At 49.6% G+C, this 15,776-nt stretch overlaps 5 protein-coding genes across 5 annotated transcripts; 2 read left to right on the top strand and 3 right to left on the bottom strand.

The window, feature by feature from the left end:
- Positions 1 to 74: 74 nt before the first annotated feature.
- F4807DRAFT_446356 (FAD/NAD(P)-binding domain-containing protein) lies at positions 75 to 3,096 on the bottom strand. The gene is made up of 11 exons (XM_047999811.1): positions 2,835 to 3,096; positions 2,703 to 2,772; positions 2,556 to 2,636; positions 2,390 to 2,491; positions 2,039 to 2,249; positions 1,930 to 1,973; positions 1,613 to 1,862; positions 1,383 to 1,558; positions 1,139 to 1,321; positions 739 to 992; positions 75 to 674 (listed from the first exon to the last, which is right to left on the bottom strand). The coding sequence occupies exons 1-11, from the start codon at positions 2,849 to 2,851 to the stop codon at positions 539 to 541; spliced, it is 1,524 nt and encodes a 507-aa protein (XP_047849211.1). The 5' UTR covers positions 2,852 to 3,096; the 3' UTR covers positions 75 to 538.
- A 198-nt stretch (positions 3,097 to 3,294) lies between these two features.
- On the bottom strand, positions 3,295 to 5,199 carry F4807DRAFT_446354 (uncharacterized protein). Its single transcript, XM_047999810.1, has 6 exons — positions 4,838 to 5,199; positions 4,564 to 4,762; positions 4,367 to 4,504; positions 4,211 to 4,313; positions 4,111 to 4,156; positions 3,295 to 4,044 (listed from the first exon to the last, which is right to left on the bottom strand). Exons 1-6 carry the CDS (start codon positions 5,030 to 5,032, stop codon positions 3,679 to 3,681), a joined length of 1,047 nt encoding a protein of 348 aa, XP_047849210.1. The 5' UTR covers positions 5,033 to 5,199; the 3' UTR covers positions 3,295 to 3,678.
- Positions 5,200 to 8,423: 3,224 nt separating this feature from the next.
- On the bottom strand, positions 8,424 to 10,116 carry F4807DRAFT_325411 (uncharacterized protein). The gene is made up of 4 exons (XM_047995199.1): positions 9,513 to 10,116; positions 9,127 to 9,440; positions 8,595 to 9,033; positions 8,424 to 8,540 (listed from the first exon to the last, which is right to left on the bottom strand). The coding sequence occupies exons 1-3, from the start codon at positions 9,955 to 9,957 to the stop codon at positions 8,734 to 8,736; spliced, it is 1,059 nt and encodes a 352-aa protein (XP_047849209.1). The 5' UTR covers positions 9,958 to 10,116; the 3' UTR covers positions 8,424 to 8,540; positions 8,595 to 8,733.
- A 991-nt stretch (positions 10,117 to 11,107) lies between these two features.
- On the top strand, positions 11,108 to 11,737 carry F4807DRAFT_465462 (uncharacterized protein; the record flags this gene model as incomplete). The annotated part of the gene is made up of 1 exon (XM_048002279.1): positions 11,108 to 11,737. One exon carries the CDS (start codon positions 11,108 to 11,110, stop codon positions 11,735 to 11,737), a length of 630 nt encoding a protein of 209 aa, XP_047849208.1.
- Positions 11,738 to 13,070: 1,333 nt separating this feature from the next.
- F4807DRAFT_325376 (peptidase) lies at positions 13,071 to 15,554 on the top strand. The gene is made up of 4 exons (XM_047995198.1): positions 13,071 to 13,919; positions 13,978 to 14,668; positions 14,752 to 15,010; positions 15,097 to 15,554. Exons 1-4 carry the CDS (start codon positions 13,556 to 13,558, stop codon positions 15,451 to 15,453), a joined length of 1,671 nt encoding a protein of 556 aa, XP_047849207.1. The 5' UTR covers positions 13,071 to 13,555; the 3' UTR covers positions 15,454 to 15,554.
- Positions 15,555 to 15,776: the final 222 nt, after the last annotated feature.

The following is a 15,776-nucleotide window of genomic DNA, read 5'->3' as shown; positions in this document are numbered from 1 at the left end:
TATGTCCTCACTGCACCTTGAGTTTCTACGCGCATGCGAACCGCAAGAAAGCACAATTACCGTCGCTGAGTAAGCTCGAAAATGATGCGCTACTACGGACGGATTAGCGATTTCCGATTGCAGCCATGGCAGGGTGTATAAATCAAAGTCATCGTATTCGCAACGCCTATCAAATCTCGAACTTTCCAGTAACCTTTACACCCACTAGCCAACCCCTGATTTTGGGGTTGTTCGGGCTGTTCTAGCCTGCCGGTTCCCCTCCTCTTATCCAATTTATGTCTTTTCAGAGATAAATTAATGCCCAAAATACGGCCACAAGGGTTATAGACCCTTCATTTTCAGTTCACGCCACCTACAGGAAAAGAGAGGATCAGCGATTATATACGTAAATACGTATAATATATCTTCTCTTCTAATGCTCTAAGTCAGTCTACCTAGATAGAACATAATCAAGTCTAGCCGAATGCATCTCGTTACTATCTAATTTCCGTTCCTTTCCTAAGGCTATGCCAGCCTTGGCCGTTGTCAACATACTAACTCACTTCTGGACACCTTTGAAAGTTGTCAAGCGGCGCTCGGTGTTGGCACGGGTGTTCACAAAGTCAGGGTTGTTCAGAGTGAGCTCAACGCCTCCAGAAAGGACGTGGTCGACAGCCTCAACCCCTTGCATGAAACTAAAGAACGAGTCAGTATACTAGGGAGGTAGTTACAATGGAACATGGCAACATAGACACTTACCTGTGATCCTGGTTACCGACCTCGTACTTCCATGCGCCAAAACGGCCTCTAGACAGGATATCTTTCTTCTGCAAGTAGGGAAGAGCTTCTGCCAAAACACCGTTGCGCTCTAGACTAGGGGTGGGGTACCCATGGTCGAAGCGACGAACATAGGTACTGACAATCTCGTCTTCGGGCAACAGCAATTCAGTGTTGATGAGCCCCTGGATGGAGTCTGCCAGCAGCGTATCGTGATTGACGGGCTTATACGATGACTTTGGCAAGGAGTCAGTAATTCGGCCTTAAGGGGGCAAGACATTCAAAACATGTATCGGGGAAGAAAATTACAACGTAGTTAATGTACAATATTGTAGTCTCTGGTGTGCTAAAGAAGGAAAAGGGGAGCTTCGATGTGACATACCTCCGAGACTTCAAGCATGATTGACCAATAAGGCCCAGATTGCGCAGCCTCCGACGCAGGTTTCTTGTCATTGGCGAGTTGCTTGGTCGGGAGTTTGACATCGTCACCGGGCTGGTTAAAAGGAGAATAGTTCGAAAAGATAGTGGCGCGATAGAAAGGGCAGTTATCTTCGACGAAGTACAACTATTGATTTTCTTAGCTAATCACCGTCAAGTCATAACAATGATGATTATGCAGGACATACCCAACACTTGTCACCAATACGCTCAGGACGCTTCCCACGAACCCCAACACCAATCACGTTAGTGGAGGAATAGAAGAGGGGTTTGAGTGTCTGCTTGAGCTGAGCGTCGCTCATGGCCTCGGCCAGGTGGTCAATAGCCATGGTGGACACAAGGGAGCCATAATTCACTACGGTGCCTATTATCTCCCCATGTCAGCAAGTTTTAACGATAAGTAGATCAATAGACTGACCGTCCTTCAGGTAAACCTTCTTCGCGTCGGCATCAACCTTGGTGACAGTACCGTGTTCGCCGAAACGCGTCTTTGTTTGGTCCAGGGTCTTGGCTACAGCAATCCAAATGCCACCCGTACCGCCATTGGCCGGGAAGCGAAATGTGGCATTGGGGCCCCAGTTTCCGGCCACCTTGTTAAGGATAACGTTCTGGGTGAGTAGCTTCACATTAGGGGCGGCGACACGCTCTCCAACCCAGGTGGCGTTCATCTAGGCCAAGCGAGAAGCACGATTAGCTTTTTGGATGATGAGCAATTTTTGTAATATTTTGGAATACCTTAGTAGTAGGGACAGCCCAAACCCTGAAGTTATAAGGGCGCACTTAGAGACTCGGCGTCAGCGATTGCTTGCTCCCCATGGAGAGGGAGAAGTAAAGATAGACTCACTAAAGATCTCATTCAGTCGATTTCCCACATTTCTAACATTCCACTCATCAAAGTTCTTAGGTTTGTCGGACGGGGAGCGAACGCGTGACTCGAGGGCAGCATCGATGAGATCCTCTAGACATTTCACCTTTTCTTCCTTGTCCAGGACTGCGATGTTGTTCTGGAATGGGTAAGGCACCCAACCGCCTCGGAAGCGAACATAGGAGACCCTCTACTTCACCTGATAATTAGCAAGCCACATGTCTAGCACAATTGGGGCCCTATAAGGTACTCTAAGACCACGTAGTATATAGCGATCCTCTGCCCGCGTCCTGTTTCTGGAACAAGGGAATTGACTAGAGCCGAACTGACCTGGTGTGTATACCAATCGGTCTCCTTCGGGAGAGCTTCGTCTAGAACGTCGTCGAAATATTTATAATGCGAAAAGATGACATGGCCACCAACATCGAACAGCTGCAAAAGAGAAATTGTGTCATGAGCGGCTTGCAAGTCAACAATGGGAAGAATCTTTACTCACGAATCCCTCCGGAGTGACGTCGGTAGACGCAAGACCTCCGGGAGTCTCGTTAGAGTCAACAATGAGCCATGACGCCTGGTTCTGCAACCACATTTATTAGAAAGGCCGGGTTGGAGAAATCGAGCGGTATGACGAGTATGACGTTACCGTATGCTGGAGGCGTTTCGCAGCGCCCAGACCAGTAGGCCCAGCACCAATGACCAGGACGTCGACGTTACTTACGACAGCTCGTCAGCGTTTCGAATTCATCGTGATAGTATGAGAAGACGAGGTGCATACATCTGCTTTGCAGCCATGATAGATCGCTATATTCAAGTAGGGGCAGGTATCTTTGGCGGGGTAAATATGATACGACGTGTACGGACTTGGTAAAAAAGCGCTGTCAGCATCTAAGAGGAGCACGCACAGATAGTTGAAGGTATCACGTAAGGGGTTTCGACCTCAATAAAGAAGAAAGGTTCAAACTGTACATCATTTTTCCTTTAATTTTTTTAAAAAACAATTGCAATGCATGTGTGTGCACCACTCACCCTCCATTACGTGTAAGGATGTATGATACCGCCGGTAAATATGTACGAGATACATAGCCCCTTTAATATCGTCAAATAACAGTCCAAGCTGGGATCTTCGATGTTGTTCAGAGCTGATAGGGCGAATGCTGCTGACTAAGCGAATAGCCCCTGAAAGTGCGCACGAAGGAGCCAAAATGAGCGAATCGATCCAAGTTTTATGTTGCAACGAGCCGCACTTAATCTCCGTTTCAATTTGGTGTCAAACACAACGATCATATGTACTACCTGCATTCGCAATGATACAATACCCAGGGCGGCACCCTACTAAATCCTGCCCGTTCTCCGACGCGTTTAAACACTTGAAGGAACAATATCTTGTCCGATGAAAACAGTGACAGTCCGGGCTGATGTAAGAAAACTAACACAAGAAACATCTTCATTCGGAAACTGCTAGACACTTGGTACAATTAGGATGAATAAACGAGTTATCTTCATAAATCTAGATACTAATACTAACCCCACATACTTGTTAACCTTGACTTACACTATTAATAACCCTTTTTAACAGATTCTACTCCGTTCCTACGCCAACTTGGAATCATCTATATGCATCATGAGGAGGAGTGACCAGCTATTGGAGCCCTTGCTGGGCCCTCTGGGTCGGGTTCGAGAAGCCATTCGCGGCAGAGATTCTTGATGAAATCGTCCGTTTCGCGCTCTCCATGCGGGAAGTTCACGTAATAATTCGCCCCTTTCTGCAGGCCGGCGTAAGTTCGTTCGTACATCTCCACAAGACGCGGGGCCCATGCCGGATCGCAGGCACACATCTCCGTGACGAGGTCCGCAAGCTCTCTGTCTAGATTTGGGTATTGGCTCGCGGGGAGGAGAGCGTAAGAGTGAAATGCTGCAGCGCGACCGGGAACCTTCACATTGTAGGCCTTGTCTGCCTGCGTCCTGATAATGCAGCTAAGGATAGACTACATGATTGAAGGATACTCGTTAGTAAATAGACACAATTGTACGATGATGAAAATATGACGTACCCCACTAGCCTCATGAAGGTTCATCTCGGCTCCTGGAAACCTGCCCCTAGAGTAGATGTTAACATGGGTTATTCAGTATTGAGTTGGCACTTGTACTTACCCCTCTGGTTCTTCTCCTTGTCGAAAACGTTCCAGATCAATGAGCTTGAGAGTTGGTGTCAAAGCATGATCGAGATCATCGGGTTGATAATCGCCCCATAAAACTTCACTAAGTCAGCGATGTCTCTACCAACTCTATGTTACCAGAGTAGCTCACTATTGTTTCCATGCATGTCGCCGTGCATCCAATTTTCCGGGTTATCTCGTTGTGGATAATCAGCTGGAATTTGCTCCAAAACGACACCAGGTGTTGTCTTCCTCTGTGGGTAGGCTAAACCGATACAGGCCCGTACGACTGATTAGGAAATCCTTATGTTAGCTAAGTCATTACGAAAATAAGCAGACAGGACTCACGACACATGAGTATCCTCCAGAGTAGCCTATTAGGCATCGGGATGTTGGTATGTTGTTGGTATCTTGCTGCGAACTGGTGGATACTCCCGCCGTGCAGATACTCCATGAATATTGTTGGGCCGGGAAGTTCAGCAAGCGGGTTCCTAACGCCGTCATTCAAAAAGAAAGGTTGAACAATGTGCATCGACCCTCTAAGCATCTAATTCATTAGTTAGTTAAAGTGGGTTCAAGTGTGCGGCTTCTCTCCAGAAGTCCTTATGAGGCGGTATCTTACTTGGAGGGCACTGATCTCGTTCTGAAGTGCTTCCTCCGACTGCGGTAGGAATGGACGCTTCACGACGAACACTTGACCAGGTTTGTGATATCGCCACCATCTGTGCCTGTATCTGACCTGGCAGGCGACATTGGTGATGCCGTTTCCAAGGAGTTTCATGTATCTGAAATTAGCAGTATCCCGTTCAAAATACATTCGGATTCTTTGAGCTTCGACTTGTGCCAGATATTTATTCCAGTTGCCGTAGTATTTCGATATTATAGGAACTTTGCCACCGGGAAGTCGACCTCTGTCAGGTCTGCCGGGGCCAAGCTTGATAGGAGGACTACCGTCGTCGTCTCCAGGAGGGCCGCCGCCGCCACCACCACCGCCAGGAGGACCACCACCACCACCACCACCTCCTCCTCCTCCTCCTCCTCCACCAGGAGGCCCACCACTTCCACCGCCGCCGCCACCCCTACCTGGCCCGCCAGCTCCGCCAGCTCCGCCGCCGCCACCAGCACCACCGACACCACCGCTACCTCCAGGAAACCCACCCGGGGGAACGCCACCCGGGGGTCTGCCACCAGGGGGTCTGCCAGCACCGCCAGCACCGCCAGCACCACCAGCACCACCAGCACCGCCGGCGCCACCGGCACCACCGACACCAGCACTACCTCCAGGAAAACCACCCGGGGGAACACCGCCAGGGGGTCTACCACCAGGGGGCCTACCACCAGGAGGTCTGCCACCAGGAGGTCTGCCACCAGGAGGTCTGCCACCGGGGGGCCTACTACCGAAAAGTCCACCACCAGGGGGTCCACCAGCTCCACCAGCTCCACCAGCTCCTCCGCCGCCGCCGCCGCCGCCGCCGCCGAAAACGCCGCCAGGGGGCGTAGAAGGTACATGAACATCGTCATCATCTTCGTCGGAGTCGCTGCTGTCATCCGGGGCACCCGGAGCTCCCGCGCCAAAGAGGCCGAAGATATTAGGCCTAGCGTGCCTAAGCTTGCGCGGGGGGATCTTGGTCGAGGACTTAGGCGGTGCCGCTGCCGCTGCCGCCGCCGCCGCCGCTGCCGCGGCTTCCTCCTCCGGATCTTCCACACCCACATTCCTGCGCACCTCCGTCATGCTCCAGTCCTTCTTGTAGGGCCTCGGCGCCGGCGGCATTTCGGGGATTATGAAACGTAGCTTTGGCTCGATTTCGGATGACACTCTTGAGCGTGTCGACGTGTGAGGAGGAGCCTTTTTAACGTACGTATCTTCGCCGTCGTCGTCGTCTTCGCCTAGGTCTCCGGGGGACCAGTGGGGCGGGGGCGGGGTCGCGTACTTCGTCGGGGGTATGCGCTCGCCGGGCGCGCGTGGAACTTCTTCTATCTGGGTGGGGTCGGCCGCCGGGGCCGGGGCAGGTATATTGTAATTTGCGGGCTCCACGCTCCGCCACCTCTCGTGCGGGCCGCGCTTCGGCGGCGGGAGTATGGGAATTAGCAAATCGGGGTCGATCGGCGGCCGAGGGGGTAACATATGATCTCGGTATTCATAGCGTGACCTTGGCGGGGAGCTATCTATGTCCATGGGTTCTCCGCTGACCGGCGCCGGCGTGGCGGGTTCCGGCGCGGTGGGTTCTGGCGCGGCGAGTTTTGGCGCGGCGGGTTCTGGCACGGAGGGGTCCGACGGGGAGGGGTCCGACGGGGAGGGGTCCGACATGCGTTCATCTAGGTCCATCGGCGGGTGGGGACGTTTGCTGGGACGTTTCCTAAGCCGACTGTCACTGGAATGTAGCCAGGGTAGCGGCATGAACTCGCCTTCCGAAGGTGGAGGAGGATCAGAAGCGAAAGAGGTAGAAGAATGACCAGCTGGAGGCGTCGGGGCGATCTTGCTCGGGCCGGGTTGGGGGTTATCTTGTTGTTTTGACGGGCCACCTCCGTCGTCCGCTGGAGGTGCAGGGGCGTTATTGCTCTGACTAAACCCAGAATTGTCTGGCTCGCGTGACGTACTATCTTCATAGTCTGCCTGATACCCGGAGCTGTCATTGTTACCAGGTTCATCCTCGCCGATCCCCGGATCCGCGGGGTTGTTGGCGCTCTGGCCGAACAAGGCCCCATAGCTCAGCGGCATTTGAGCGCCGGTGGACATTTCAGAGGCTTTAGAAGGTCTGGTGCCTTCAGTGGAATAATGACTTGAATTAATCCAAGAAGGGACAGATGCGTCATCAGGAAGAGAGATATCCTCCCAAAATGGGTCATCAGAACCTAATTTCGTGGTAGCGGCCGAGGTGCCTCCTCCTTCTTCTTCTTCTTCAGAGGCTTCCGGGGTAAATTGAACGCTAGCCGATAGTGAAGATTTGGAGACTGAAGATCCTGACATGGAAGATCTCGATTTTCCAGATCCAGAAAATCCCGATCCTCCACCCCCAGAAAAGCCAGACCCCCCACCCCCAGCACCTCCGGAGGCCGATTGTCCAGCTCCGCCAGACGCTGAAGATCCACCGTTCCCACCATTCCCACCAGTCCCACCATTCCCATATCCAGAATATCCGTATCCCGATCCCCCGCCCGCGGAAGCTCCGGAGAATGAAGAAAACGATTTTCCAGTCGATTGGGATACACCACCACTATCTCCTAGAGACCCTTTTCCGCCAGTAAAAAGGCTCGCGGGAACTATTCCATCATCCCCACGATAATCTCCTGGAGGCTGTTTCTTGCCGGTAATAACAAGGCCTTCGGTAATTATTTCATCCTCGCCCATTATTGAATCAAGGCCTTCGCTAACTCTTTCATCCTGATCCCATAATGATTCTGCTGGGCTCCCAAGATCAAGGGTTGAGACATCTTGATCAGCATCACGAATAAAACTCCAATCATGCCTGGGAGGTCGATACCCTATATATCGAGTAAAATGGGAAGGGTGATACTTTCTGAATGGGTCGAGTTTAGCAGGCGGAGCAACCTCCTCTAATAACTCATCTTCGAGCTGATCGTAGTCAATGGGACGCATGGGGGGTGCCTTCCTGTAGGAGATGAAAGCTGGCTCCTCGGGTGCTGCAGCACTGGATGATTGTATACCTGTAGGCGGGCCCAAAGCTCCACTCATAAAGACATCAGAAGAATCTTGATTGAACAAGGACGTGCTTGGTGGAGCAAGCCAAGGAGGAGGCTCTTCGGGATCATTTAAAGTAAGGCGGCCGAGATTAGGGAAGGAAGGGATTCCGGACGGACCAGAGCCAGTATTCCCAGACCCTGATTTTCCACCCCCAGGCGGGTCGTCCACATCCATAGGTTCACCCGCGTCCGTAGAACGCCCATTTCCACGCAAGTCAACGGCATCCGGAAAATTAACGCGATCCGCCATGTTGATTTGTTTTTAACAGGGGAAAAAAAGAAGTTGAATGCCAACGATTGCACGCAGGCAGCTAGGGGGATAACTCGTGAAATCTCATATCATCCGTAGCTCTCCGAGGTAACCTTGGAAAACATACCCAGGTATATCTAACAATTTGAATAAAGAATTGTACCAAGGCCTGACTGAATGCGGATTATGGGCGCGGGCTTACATCAGGCCTTTGTTTGAGAAAAAAGCCACGCATTCTGATGGGACAATGGGACATTTCCAGTTTCTTTTCTTTTCGGATGTCCCTAAATGATTAATAATTTTAGCCTACCTTGACCTCTCTTAACTTGGATTGAGAACAAGTCGTCATGGTGGCCATGAGGGAGATCTAGGTCTAAAAAGCGCACGTTAACCACATCCACGATAACTCAGTTCATAGAATACATACCTATATACCTGTACACTTGTCAATAGGAAATACACCTACTGTCTACCTAGGTAAATTGAATGTCTAGGTAGGTAGGTAATCATATCGAGCCGTGATCTGATGGAGGGAGCATAGGTCACTAGGTATTAGTCCTGTTCTCTCAGCCGGACCATCCAAGATGGATCTCATTCGCACTCTCCTTGGCGGAGTAATAACGATATAATGACTCAGCGAAGTCATTTCCAAAGAAGTACTCCAGTCTATACAACTTTGAAATATCGTTGACATCCGACCTAGCTGTTGATATCATTCTGCGTTGGTGTTTGAACGCCAGCACTTCTAGCATCAACCTCAAGAAGCCATTCATACCCTTAATGTTGTCCAAACCTCCATTCAATTTAATCATCTCACCTATACCATTGATATGGCTCTCCCACGCGACGGAGTCCCCTAAAACAAACTAGGTGGGCGTAGTTAGCTCTAAATTTTCGAAATTGATAACTGGCTCTAGACTAGCGGATCGAGATCATGTCGTAGGAGGGGAGAGACTCACTTCATCCGACGCAAGCTGTAGCGCGATTGAGATCGTTGCATCATCGATCTTAGCTGTAAAAGGGGAGTCGGTGGTTCCAAGAATAGGTCTAATCGCATTGCCAAGTATGCGCAAGCAGGCCATCTTGTAGCGCAGCGCGCACCGGCGATAACGCAAAGCGCCTGTACGGACATGGAGGCTCTGCGAAGCGCATAATAATATGCCCATTCGCATTCCAGGGTCAGCGATGGCAAATGGAAGCCAATCCCGCAGAGCTGCGTTTTCGTAAGAAGTGAAGCGACCTCCACTACTTTTTTTAACAATTGCGTAGATATCTAGACAATGGAGTGAGTATAGGAGTAGATTGGTAGATACTGAGGATGCACGTCGAGACTAGCACTACTAACAATGATTCAAGAGAAATGATTCAAATTCGGGTATTGGACCGGGGAGGTAGTTAAATAGGTCTCTGTCTGTGTATGGTGATGGCATGAGAGATACAAGAGAGTTACTAGTCCGACTCCCAAAAGGAGCACATGTACGGGAAATATCTCTATAATGCCGGTTCACATCATTAACGGTATAGTCGGCGAGAGTAAGACATGATGGAGTTGATTCCTGGAAGTCCAGCTCGACACGAGTACTGCTTCCTTCCCCCTGTTGGTTTTGCTGTACCGTCACACGTTGGTATTCCACCATACGTTTTCTTCTGGCTCTTGCGTGGGTGCTTCTTGCGACATGAGCTTTTACGAGTTTCCGAGAGGAGTCGAGGTCAGATATCCAGACCAAATCGGCATTGGTGGCAGAAGCATAGTCATACTTGGGTTGATCCGGAGTTGGAGCTAGGGGCATGACTAACGAAGCAATTCCGAGAAAATCGAAAATATAGGATAACACGGGAGAGTCACATTGATTCAATAGAGAACGATATATTCAATCGAAAAGAAAGGAAGGATTCATGATAACTATAAGCAAAGAAGTAGTATAGAAGTTTGACTGTTCGTGAGCAGGTGAATAAGGAGGTTGATGTAGGTAACGGATACTTTAGCTAATACGAAAGCTGCATTAGCTCAATCCGCATGCATGGTGGGGCACACATGCCTGTGCCGCACGAATCCCGATAGGCTAGGGCGATATGACCTAAGCCAATTATGGAAAATGCAAAGCTTGGCAATATTCGGACTTCGATCGTATGCGACTTTGACAAACTTGACAAACTCCTCGAGTCTTGGTCGCTTATAGAATTATGCCACAGTAATTTTTGACAGGCCATAATTGGAGAGTTAAGAGGACCTTAAGGCCGACGAGTGTTATAAAGTCTTCCGCTTACATTTATGTACCGTAGGTACCTCTGTTCTGTGTCAAGTACGTACGTACATGCACTACAGTGAAACCGTACCATAACGATCCTAGTGTATAACGATACCCCACTATAACGATAAAATTTTCCGGATTCCCGAATTTTGTATGTAGAATAACGATAATTTCGTCATAACGAATTATCGTTAGTTTTATTTTTCCTCACCAAACAAATCGTTGTATCTAGGGAAATTTTGTGGGAACCTTTCCGTTTTAGGATAAAATATACCCACTTTATTACCACTTACGATAATATTTTTACCCATGCATCAAAATCTTGGCTATTTTAGGAAATATTTACCAAAAGTGGGTAAGTTTTACTAAAAGTGGGTAGCTTTTTACAACGATACCTCGCTTTAACGATCCTAAAGTCTTGATTTTTTCCTATCGTTATGGTAGGGTTTCACTGTAGTAGTCTCCACGTCTTATCAGCCCTAAAGCCCCGAGTCCCAGCTTCCTGAAGGCTTGGCAACTCCATACTCCCCTACTGCCCTGCTGAGTGCCTACTAGTATGTATGTACTAACTGTGCATCCAAATACTTATAGGCATCCATGTTTAGGCAGGTACGATATATTCATACCTACCTACCAACATCAATATTTCTTTTGTTACGTACTGTTTAGTTCCGCTCTGCTAGTCGACATGCAATCTCAATCATCATTATTCCATCTTCCTCGGGAGGTTCGCGATAAGATATGGGAGTTCTATCTTTCCTTTGACCATGCTGATTTCGGAGATACGCTACGGCCCCAGATTGTTTACTTCGGCGATGTGCCATATTCGCGACAACTCCCGCCTTTGATGCTTACCTGCAAGAGCCTATATCGAGAACTTAGTCCAGCAGTCCATCGGGAGGCGATCATGCGCGTCGAGATTCCCGGCTGGAACGACCGGCGGATTGGGTTTGCTGTTAGGGGCAACTTGAAATTCGACCGATTATTAAAGCTCTACCTTCTGATAACCATCGAACACCCCAATTGGAATAGTTGGCTGTCCTTCTTCGAAGAGGTTATCAAACGTGCCGAAAATATCGAGACCCTGGTTATTGATTGGGGTCCGCGACCCGTCGAATCCGTCGGCTGGGCGGGACGTGCAAACTTGAAAAAGGAAGACGAGTTCTTCGACGCGATTAGGTCGCTCAAGAAACTTCAGATAATTCGGGTGTACGGTTGTATCTCTCCCAGGTGGGCGAGCCGGTTTGATGAGATTGCAACACATGCGCATGTCGTTTGTCATCGATTCCGCTGGTGGCGAGAGCCTGGCTTAGATTGACGACACGACTGGCTGGCCAGTGAGGAGATATATAAGTCTAGTACAACAGTACGACAGAACGAAGCTCTCATGGTCGGTAACGGCTCTGAATCCTATTACTTGATGTTGCTACGTCCATGTAGGAGCTAGCCCATTTGCATACTTGGCTCGGCGCCTCCTCTGTCATGATGCCTCTTCCAAGCCATGTAGCTTGGGTCTGACGTTTTTGCGGTGTAGCGTGCTAAGCATGCTACGTGCGTAGGAGCTAAGCTAGCGAGGCGGAACAGACGGTATTTAGTAGCACGGTGGGGAATAGGATTCCCTCTGATTAGTGCCGGTCCGACCGGTCTGCCCGGTCTACAGATTGGCACACCGGCATCGAACAGTAAATGAACAGGATACCGAGCATTCCTAAGGTCCATTATCTCCATTACATACGAGCTTATTAAACTGGATGTTTGATTTAAGATGCACTGCGTACCCATTCTAGTTCGGCTTCAGAAACATATTCGGAACAGAATTATGAACTACACAAACGCCTATTACTTAGCGATCATAAAGGACCTTTTATGGACATGACGCCATGACCCACGATTGCATCGATACATACCTAGGTAGATTGCGCTTTCATGCATGGTGGGATGACATCGCACAATTTTATGTACCTGCCAAGATAGGTCAGCCCCCAACCGTGCGTCTTAGTCCAGAGGATTTAGCGTAACGACCTAGGATCTAGACGCAGGTGCCTTGAGCTTTTTTCTTTCTTTTCTTCCCCATCCTCTTCTCCCCTAGAGAATTTTAAGCAGGTAAACATTAAACATGTCTCGGTATCCACGTAAACCCATCTCGAAAGATACCGTCCAAGCATGGTATTATTATTTCATCAATACTCAGATATTGTTCTTGATGTGGTCTATTTAACTGGGCTGTAAGCGTGGCTGTCGTCAGCGTGGATGTTCTCTGAAAGCTCGGGAATTTGGGGTTGAGAGAGATTGGGGATTTTGGAGATCAGGAATGGCGGTCGTGTTGTTGTCTTACGTCCCCGCAGGGCCTTGTCTGCTTGTCCACGGAGAGAGATAAGGTCATCGCAGGGGGGCTAAGATATGTGGTATGCATACCTACCCAGGTATGCAACCCACGCCAGAACGATGATCTTCGTACGGTGGAAAAATCCGGTCTTGCTGACGAGTATGAATAAGACTTGCAGCATTACCCCGCGGGTTTTGCTTCTCGCCTGCCCAATTCGACTTTAGCAGTTCGGTGCAGTTTGGCGAATATCGGCAAACACGAGGGAACAGGGCGCGGATACTTACGGACGAAGCCTACGAAGCCGAAGCCACGGATCAGGTTACATCGAACTAGAAGGGTGTTCTAATCCAAACCGGCAAGTTCATCGACGACGTGCTGGTCGAAGGCTAGGCAAGGCAACCTTGTAAAAGAATATTTACCGTAACCTTGTCTTCCCTACCCAGCTCTTCAAGCCCATCGCTGCAACGCTGCAACAAGCTCATTGTCCTGCATACGGCCTATGGAAATGAGTGGGGGTGATACAGGGGACTGCATACGGCACACGTATAGATTTGTGGGTTCGAACATCACCACGCTCACTTTTACATGAGGTCCGCGCTCGCGAGTTGAGCCGTGCCAGGTACAGAGCCGATCATTATACCTACTATGTACTTTGTAAACATCAGTTAAATGCCTATTGCCTGGTACGTATAAGAACTAGTGAGCCGAACCGATACACTTCCCACTTGGAGGGGCCTTCTCTCACCCTTCCTCACTCCCCGTTTCTTCGCCACATTTGTCGAGGTGTATCAAGACTGCTAGTGCGCCAATATGTACGGTCTTGGGAAGATAGCTGCAGTGGCAGCATTGCAGCTTTCCTCCCTCTACATGGGATTGGGAACCGCAAGCTCGCTACCTCCTCACGTGGAGAGGCTAATCAGGAAGCAAGTTCCGGCAGAGCCAACCGGCGTCAAGACCATCACCTCACCGGGAGGCGCCACAATCCGCTACAAGGAGCCGGGAATCTGTGAGACGACTCCCGGAGTCAAGTCCTACTCGGGATATGTAGACCTCGACGAACAGACTCACATGTTCTTCTGGTTCTTCGAAGCGAGAACCAATCCTGATGAAGCGCCTTTAACCCTGTGGCTCAACGGAGGGCCAGGCTCTGATTCGCTGATTGGTCTATTTGAAGGTTTGCTTAGCTTCTTTTTCTTGGTCTTGTCGGACAACTTATGCTTATTATCTCGCAGAACTTGGCCCTTGCAACGTCACTCACAATGGTACCGCGGTCGTGAACCCCTACGCCTGGAACGAAGTCAGCAACCTTCTATTCCTGTCACAGCCCATTGGTGTCGGTTTCTCGTACGCCGACGAGGTCGTTGGAGTTGTCAACCAAACCACCGGCTTGCCTGTCAACTCATCTACGCCTGACGGCCGGTATAGCGATGTTGACCCGTACCGGTTCGACACCACTGAGCTAGCTGCCAAGGGTACCTGGGAAGTTTTGCAAGGCTTCATTCAGGACCTGCCCTCGCTCGACGAGACGGTCAAATCGCGCAGTTTCAACCTCTGGACTGAGTCGTACGGAGGTCACTACGGGCCAGCGTTCTTCAATTACTTCTATGATCAGAACGAATTGATCAAGAACAAGACGATTCCCGGAGTCGAGCTCAACATGCATACCCTCGGCGTAATTAACGGGATCATCTCGGAGAGAATTCAGGCCCCGTACTACGCCTCGATGGCTTACAACAACACGTACGGTCTTAAAACCGTCAATGAGACGATGTACAACTATATGTTGACGAACTATTACTTCCCTGGAGGTTGCCGAGACGCCATCGATCAATGCTTTGCTGGGGACCGCGACACCCCAGACGGCAAGGCGCTCTGCTCTCAAGCTACCGCTATATGCCGTTCGTTAGTGGAAGGCGTGTACTAGTAAGTGTATACAGCATTTTCTTTCGCTATTCGAGATGGTCTGAAATTTAGTGGTTGCGTGTCCAATTGCTAACTCTGAATAGTGTTGTGAGTGGACGAAACGCGTACGATATCCGAGCGCAAGACGATGCCAATATCCCACCCACCTACTGGATGGACTACCTAAACTCGGCGACCGTTCAAAATGCCATTGGTGTTGACATCAACTACACGTCTGCGAGTAGCCAACAAATTTGGATCGGCTTTGACTACACTGGTGACTTCGTATACCCAAACCTATTGCAGGATCTTGAGAGTCTCCTTGCCAAAGATGTCCGAATCGCGATGGTTTATGGCGACGCTGTAAGCTACTACATCTCCTATTTATCAGAATTTAATCCGTTCCCAAAAACTCGACTTTGAGTATGTTGCTAATAACACCATAATAGGACTACATCTGCAACTGGATGGGTGGCGAAGCTGTATCGCTAAACGTGAACTACACTCATTCGAAGGAGTTCGCCTCAGCAGGCTACGCCCCATTCGTCGTAGACGGCGTCGAATACGGCGAGAGTCGACAATACGGCAACTTCTCCTTCACCCGAGTCTACGAGTCGGGTCACGAAGTACCATACTACCAACCTAAAGCCGCCTTGGAGCTTTTCAAGCGCGTCTTAAGCGATCTAGTCATCGCCGATGGAAATGAGAAGGTGACTCCTACGTATAAGAGCAACGGTACTGCCGAAGCTACGCACACGAATAGCTACATCACCTGGTTTACGGGAAGGCCCGGCGACTGGAAGTAAAAAAAAACTTATTTATAATGTTAGACTTAATGTGTTAAGCGTAATCTTAGTATTCACCCCTGATTTCGAATATATATAAAGCATCGAAATTTACAGCGATTTAGACAAGACCATGTGCAATCATCATCATGAGAAGCTTCTTTCGGATTTCTAGTCCAATCTAAACGCTCTCGCTTCGCGATTCTAAATCTTAATCTAGCCCTAGGAAATTACAGCCGCTATGGAAATTTCTAGATGAAAGTGGAGGAGACGATTGAAGGATGCGGCATACTGCTTAATGCCGATTGAATGCTTCAAGCGACAAAGATGCCTGTAAGAAGTTT

This window comes from Annulohypoxylon truncatum, assembly GCF_022578515.1.
Source record: "Annulohypoxylon truncatum strain CBS 140777 unplaced genomic scaffold F4807scaffold_53, whole genome shotgun sequence".
Taxonomy (NCBI): domain Eukaryota; kingdom Fungi; phylum Ascomycota; class Sordariomycetes; order Xylariales; family Hypoxylaceae; genus Annulohypoxylon; species Annulohypoxylon truncatum.
This window is presented reverse-complemented; position numbering and strand designations above follow the sequence as displayed.